Raw genomic sequence first — 7289 nt, forward strand, 5'->3', positions numbered from 1 at the left:
CACCCAGGAAGAGAAGGTTCCTGGCTGACCCAAGTTACGCCCGCTTGAGGACAATCGGAGTCCTCACTGCAGCCCCAAAGGGACTGGACCCAAGGCCAGAGGAGGAGCTGAACTGAGGGAGGGCTGAACAGAGGGGAAGGGCCCAGGCTTGGGGTCCTGGAAGCTGCCACTCATTTGAGAGCTCTCCGCTCCTGGACTTCTGATTTCTGCTCTCTGCTGCGCAGATCCCCTGCTCCCACCATGATGGGGCCAGGGGCCAAATGAGAAATGACCTGGGAATGTCTTTGGCCAACTGTAAAGGGCGAGATGAATGGCTTTACTAACTAAAAGAGGAAAGGGTTGAGGATAAAGCAGGAGTTCCTCAGAATACGGGCCATAATGAGAAAACCAGAGTTGCCCTGGTGGACGATGGCTCTCTGGTCCCCTGGGGAGGAGGGGCCCTGTTGGCCCAGGGCAGGGGCAGAGGCCAGCTGTGCAGGGAGCATGTGTGACCTACAAGACTGTGGGGCTGCAATCCCAGCCTCCTGGTGTCTCCTCTGCCTGAGGTTAAGTTTCCTTGGCAACCAGGATCCTCCGCCTTCCAGGAAGTAGGGGAGTCACCGAGGCAGAGATTGTCCACAGCCAGGCTTCCAGCCCTTTCCTCTTTCTCAGAAATGGCTCTGTTTGAAAAATGCCTTCATGGGGGCCGGGTGGAGGTGGAGCAGGGAGGCTGGGGGAGGAGGGGCAGACTCTCAGTAAACCAGAGCCCAGGTGCCCCTCTGAGTGACCACTTTTCCAAGGCACCACGCCTCAGGCCACTTTGAGGGAGTGAGTTTCTTTCCCTACCCTGGATGGGAGGAGGGGGAAGATGGACTCAACCTGTTCATGGCTCCTGCTGCCCTGAGTTCAGAGGCTACAGTGAGAGTGAGGCCTCTTCATCCTCACTGCCATCACGGGAACAGAGGAAGGGAGGAGGGGAGGTTCCCGATTCGCTCTGCCCTCCATGGCTCAGCCTCACCCCACGGAGTCTCCAAGCCTCCCGTCAGCCCCCTTCCTCTCGCTCTCAGGCTCTCGTTGCCTTGTCCCTCCTGTCTCCCGACCCGGGTCAGGGCGTGGTGCCGGCTTGACGGGCTGACGGAGGTGGTGGTGGAAGCAGTGAGAGGGAAGGTGTGGTGTGGGCCGTGGTGGGTGGCTTCCCCACCATGGTGGGGGGGGGGCGGGGGGGGCTGGGCTGGGCTGCGGTGGGGTCACTTGCTCTTGTGTAGGTCCTTCAGCTGGCGGAGCTTCTCCAGGAGCTGGGCCCGGGAGTAGCCATTGTCTCCCGTGGGGCCTGGGTCTGGCCCCAGAGCCTCCTGCAGCACCAGGCAGTGCGTCCTCAGAAATGGGTTATAGGAGCGCTCCTCTCCCAGGGTGGACGGGCACTGTGGGGGGAGAGGCACCCGGGTTTGGTGGGGAGAATCTGGAAAATAGACCCAACAAGGGAAGAACGCCCGCACCGCCCCATCCCAGGGTCCAGAAGTTCTCACTGGAAGGCCCTTGTGCCAAATATGTCAGCTCTGGAGGGGGCCCTGCAGGGCCCGCAGGGATGAGCCCTCTCTCAGGAGTGCCCTCGGCCCCTCCTGGACCCCAAGCCCCGCACCGTGCTCCTGCGTTCCATCCGCTGCCTCTGCACCCACTGCATCTTCCTCTCCCGGGCCAGGTTCTCGGGCTCCACCACGCCTGCAAAGCCCAGGTTCTCCTCCGCGTACTCGTGGCCTAGGGATGGCATGGGGGCCAAGACACAGGGCAGAGTGAGATGGGTGGTACGGTCAGAAAAAGTCCTCCCCACCCGCAGGCCTATGGGTACCTGACGGCTGGGGAGGAGGGGCAATGCTTCCAGAGAAGCCCCGACCACATGGAGCTGTTTCCCTAAATGTGGGCACAAGTCAGCCACGAGTGAAGAGGCAGAAGCAGTTCAGGGGGGAAAACCACCAGACCTGGAGCCAGAAGACCTGCATTCTAGCCCGTCTGGCTCTGCCCAGCTATGCGACATCAGTCAAATCACGGCGCTTCTCTGAGCCACAATGTTCTCCTTTGGCAAGTGGGGAAAATAATAACGCCACTCTAAAACTATGTGTTCCTGGTGCCTGGAACAGGGCCTGGTACACGTTAGGTGCTCAATAAAGTATTTGTCGAATGAATGAATGGATGCATGTATGTTCTGAGGATTAACTGAGATATGAGTAAATGTGTTTTAGAAACTATGGATACGCAATGTACACATGCACATACGTGTGGATGGATGGATATTCCATGGACGTGCATATGCATGATGGACGTGCAGTGTGTGGATGATGGATGCAGGCAATGGTCCATGCAGAATGGATTCAAGGCCCCTCTTTGCTCGTTAAGCAAAGGCAATTTTCTGTTCTAGGCTTTGGCTATGAAAAATCAGCCATCTCCCAGGGATGCTCTGGGACCTACAGGGCTCCCAAGAGGCTGTGGGCTGGTTGCCAGGGAAGCAGAGGCCTTACAGAGCCAGGTCTGCAAACAGAAGGGAGCTCTGCCCCCACTGCTAGAGTTGACTCCCAGGAGCCACCAGAGGTGGCGCTGTATCCCCTCTGGGCCAGGAGCTGAGTCGGCTGGGACTCTGGGGGTGTGAGGGGCTAGGGGGAGAGGGAGGGGCACCTCACCAGGCCACAGCAGAGTGTCGTCCCCCAGCCCCAGCACGGTGTCCAGTGAGCTCAGCATGGTCTCTGCGGTGCCCTCAAAGGTCCGTCCTGGTAGGGTCAGAAGGTACGTGTAAGGTCCAAGAACCACACAGCACGGTAAGGTACAGGAAAAGGGTGGGGACCAGCTTGTACAGCTGGGGCTGGCCACCAGCCCTCAGCCGTGCCCCTGCCGTGCCCACTTCCCTGGCATCTACTCCTTCCCTCCCTCTGGGAGCTGGGCCCAAATATTCAACCGCAACCGAGCCCATTTGAAGGCCTCCATTGCACATATTGACATGTGGACAGAGGGGGCTGCAGAGCCTTCAGGCTGAGTTCTGTGGCTCCGAGCCCTCTTGATAGAGGGTTGCTCTTTTCCGTAGAGCACTTCTTTCTTTGCCTGTGCTGTCTTTGGGACTCCATGCACCTTGGGACCTGTGATCCTCCCACCGACAGGATCACCCTCTCACTCAGGGGTTCTCAAGTTTTTGTAACTAGTCTTGCCAGTCACTGTATCAGAGAACCAGGCTCCACCCAGTGGAAACAAACGCCCTTCGAGGTCTCTACTCAGTTACAGGCATCGTCTCATTCTGTCCATCCCCCGCGGGAAGTCGTGAGGATATAAAAGAAAAATCGAGGTAACAAAGGTGGGAGTAACTGCCGAGGCAACATGTGTACTGAAACCAATGTTTTCATGCATTGCGTGGAGCTGTGGCTGTCCTTGGGCCCCTGCTCTGGCCTCTCTCCCTCCCTCTTGTCCCCCCTCCTCCCTCTTCCCTTTTGGGGGACTCACCACAGCCAGAGAGGAAGAGCAGGTCCCCTGAGAAGAGGCAGGAGGGACCCTTATAGGGCTCCCCATCCAGCAGGTAGACCAGATGGCCTTGTGTGTGGCCAGGGGTGGCCAGAGCCTGGATCTGAAGCCGTCCCACACTAACCACATCTTGATCACACAGGGGACTGAGAAGCGAGGCAATAGTGGAGAGAAGGCTCTAGAGCTTGTGCCATGCTGATCCTCCCTCCCCCGCCCTGCCCAGGCCCAAGGGAATGGGTGATGTACAGGAGGGGGGCTTCCCCACCAGAGAGAGAAGGCACCCCCAGTGCCCAGGACTTCAGACCCAAGCCCTCCTGCTTTCTCTTTTGGGGACTATGGCTGGATCACTTGGGGGATGGGCAGTGGCAGTCTTCAGATGGGCTCTGATCTACTCTCTAAGGGCCAGGAAGGGCATCAGCAAAGACCCACCTGCTGACACCCCTGAAACATGTGACTAAAGGATGGGGGGTGAGGGGAAGGGCCCACAAGGGCCATCCCATCCCTGGGTCAAGGACTTACTGGGTGAGGTAGGGGATGCCGTCCTGAGGGCTCCCATACACCCGACAGTCCTGGTGCCGCCGGCTGAGGTCACGGTTCCCTCCACTGTGATCCCTGTAGGATGGCGCAGGCAGGGTCTTTAAGGGGCAGCTGTACTGGGCCTCCTGCCTCCTTCTTCCGCAAGCGTCTCCAGGTCTCTGAGCCATGGGACTCCTGGCTTCTGGACTGAACCAAGCTGTCCACACCTCTTCTGGCCTTAGTTCAAGCTGTCCCCCTGCCCAGAATGTTGTCCCAACAACTTGCCACCCCTCCCCTCATCACCAACTAATGCCAACTGATCTTCTGGCCTCTCAGCTCCAGGGTCATCAGCCTCTAATTCCTCCAAGTGGATCTGATCACACCCTCCCTGGTGCCCCCCGCCCCCGTACCCTGTGCCGACTGTCACAGTTGTTACTGTTTGTCATCGCTGTACACTTCCATACAGGGCTGTCTCCCCTATTGGACTATAAGCTCCTTGATGTTAGAGATCACAAGGTTTGCCCATGCCCGGCACACACGCCCACACGGAATGGAAGGTAAATGCCTGCCCCACCCTCCTCTGGCGCTTCAGAAGCCTGGTAAGTAGAGGAGTGGGAGACCCGCCCCTCCCCCTCCCTCTCTGCTGGTGCCCCAGTGACTTCATGAGGATGGTGTCCACCCATACTGACTTCTTGACTCTCAGCCCAGCCTGTTCTCGTGGGACCTAGTCCTGGCAAGCCCAGCCGGGGCAGGGGCCAGCCAGGGAAGAGGATCTGCACCCAGACCTCCCACCTCAGCCCCTTACCAGTGCTTGTGGGTGCAGAGAATGGCAACCAAGTTAACGCCCTCCTTTTCAATGGAAGCCTAGAGGAGAGAGGGGGCAGTGAGACTGAGGAACAGGATGCAGAGGGAAACAGGGGCATGGGTGCTGGGTGGAGAGGAGAGGAGAGGAGAGGGGAGCAGGGAGACATGAGGGAGAAGGAGGCGATGAAGCCAGAGAACGAGAAGCGGGTGGGGAAGAGAGGGCCGGGTAAAGGGGAGCAGCTGAGCCCCAGCCTGGGCACAAACAAGAGGGAGATTCGTGGAGGGGGTAGACACACAGACACACGCACACACAGATAAATAAGTAACAAGAGGGAATGATAAAGACGCCCAGACATGACAGACAGAGGCGAGGAGAGAAGAGCGAGGGTCAGAAAGGGGGCCACAGAGAGTGAGAGGCAGAAGAAAACTCCCTAGACCCGCAGTCCTGGGTCAGCACCACTTGCCCTCTGGCTCTGATTCCCCCACTGCTGCCCTCCCCCTTTCCCCCCGCCATGCCCTGACACTGAGCCCCTCCCCATGGTGTGTTTGTGGTGGTCTCTTTGTGCACGTGTGTGTCAGGGTCTGTGTGTGAGTACACATGGAGGGGGGCACATCGCATTGGCAGAGGGCAGGGTCAGCCTCTCTCTAGCAAGAAGCTGCCAGTCCTCAAGGTGACCCCAGGTACCCCCGACCCCATCCTCCCCTCACCTGTACGGCCTGAGGGTCTGAAGGGTCCACAGCCACAGCCAGCCGGGCCTGGGTGTCAATGATGAGGTAGCTGTAGTTGTCTGAGAGGACGGGGATAGGAAGCACCTTCACTCCTGGGGAACAAAGATGGGCTGTGGGCGGGGTGATGGGGCGGGCAGCCCAGCAGTCGGGGGTATGAGATGGGGAGTAGGCTGGGAGGGTGGCCACGGCTTGGGGTGATGCTGGCCCGGCGTGGCCAGAGCTCACCATTGAAGAGGCGGGGCTGGGTTCTGGAGTGGCCTTTGGGGTAGCGATTCCGAGCCCTGCGCAGCTGCTGGCGGTAGAAGAGGTACCCGAGCCAGGTGCGGGTGTACAGGCTGTACCTGCAGGACGGGACGTCTGTGCTCAGCCCTGCCCCTCGAGCCCAGACCCTCCGTGAAGCCCAGGTCCCATGTCTCCACTCCCTCAGTCACCCCCTGAGTCAATGCAACTCCACCATCGCTTATCGTGTGCTGACTGTTTGCCCTGCTCAGTACTCAGGACAAGATGGAGAATGAGACAGAAACACCCCCAAGCTCACCAGGCGAGACGTGAGCTGAGGAATTCATAGAAGAGAACCGAGGGTGAGGGGTTTATTCAGTGAAAGGGGTATAGGAGTTAGGAAGCTGCAATGAGGTGGGAAGAGTATTTCAGGAAGAGCAGCGGTGTGTCGCAGTCATGCCCGGGGCTTGCTGAAAACCATCCCTTGGGCCCCATCCCAGTATTTGAGACTCAGCCAGTCTGCGGTGGCGCCCGGGAATCTGCATTTCTAACAAGCTCCAGCTGGTGCTGATGCTGCTGACCCAGGGACCACAACTCTGAGAACAACTGGGGTAGAGGAAACAATAGGCCAAGGCCCTGAGGCAGCAGACAGCAGGGTTTACTTAGGGAAAGTGTAGAAGCTTCTGTTTGGCTGTTTGGTGGAGGAAGCAGGCAGTGGTGAGGCTGGATGAGCTGACCACACTCCCTCCCTCCACCTGCCTCCATTCCAGGCCATCCCAGGCTACACAGTGAAAAGGGGGCATGAGGAACAGAGGGGACTTGCGAGTGACAGAGTCCCCCAAATACAGGATGCCAGCACGCAGGGCTGGCTTCACAGGTGTGCGACCCGGCAGTCACATAAGGCCCCGCACTTGGTATGATGCTCTGCTGTTGCCATCTTGAAATTCTTAACGATCTTCTCTATGAACTTGTGTCTTGTAAGTGAAGTCTGATGGGACAATGGAACATGCATGCGAGCAGAGGTGATACACACAACATCACGACACGTGTCTGCTCCGTCCCTGCTGCCCCTCACACACCGTGTTTGCGATGGCCATGAGCACAGAATTCTGGTGGACCCTCTATGTGTGGAAATTCAAGGCCCAAAGTGAATACAGGTGAGTGTACATCTGTGACTGGGTAAAGAGTGGGGTGGTGGGCACTGGCTGGCCCATAAGCCACACTGTGGGTTCAAACTAGAATTTGCTTGAAATGCATCAAGAAGGCAATGGTGTTCTAAGAAACACAAATGATCAAGGAACCCTTATCATGTTACTGCCCTGTATGATCCCACCATTGACGCTGCAAACGATGCTGCTACGGAAGGAAAGGGAAAGAGGCAGCCGATCTGTCCTCCTCCTTCCAGCCCTCCCGCTCATCAGTAAGCTGAAAGCAGAGCGATCTGGTAGAATGTGCACGTATCAAGAAGTGAAATAAAAACAGCTGAGTTAGCTCGGTGCCACATTTCCACCGTTCTGGTCGGAACGTAACACATATCCACGTAC

General features: G+C 58.0%; 1 protein-coding gene across 1 annotated transcript in view; it reads right to left on the bottom strand.

Moving 5' to 3' along the window:
* Positions 1–1204: 1204 nt before the first annotated feature.
* Positions 1205–7289, bottom strand: part of LOC309825449 (putative hydrolase PNKD) — an 18802-nt gene continuing 12717 nt past the window's right edge. The window contains exons 2-9 of the mRNA XM_082658996.1: positions 5752–5867; positions 5506–5618; positions 4799–4857; positions 3997–4089; positions 3460–3623; positions 2652–2738; positions 1619–1734; positions 1205–1400 (exon numbers count right to left, since the gene is read on the bottom strand). Coding sequence (XP_082515122.1) covers positions 1227–1400; positions 1619–1734; positions 2652–2738; positions 3460–3623; positions 3997–4089; positions 4799–4857; positions 5506–5618; positions 5752–5867 — 922 coding nt within the window. The 3' untranslated portion in view covers positions 1205–1226. The remainder of the gene's footprint in view (positions 1401–1618; positions 1735–2651; positions 2739–3459; positions 3624–3996; positions 4090–4798; positions 4858–5505; positions 5619–5751; positions 5868–7289) is intronic.

The sequence above is a fragment of the Grampus griseus genome (assembly GCF_964374135.1).
Source record: "Grampus griseus genome assembly, chromosome: 7".
Taxonomy (NCBI): Eukaryota; Metazoa; Chordata; class Mammalia; order Artiodactyla; family Delphinidae; genus Grampus; species Grampus griseus.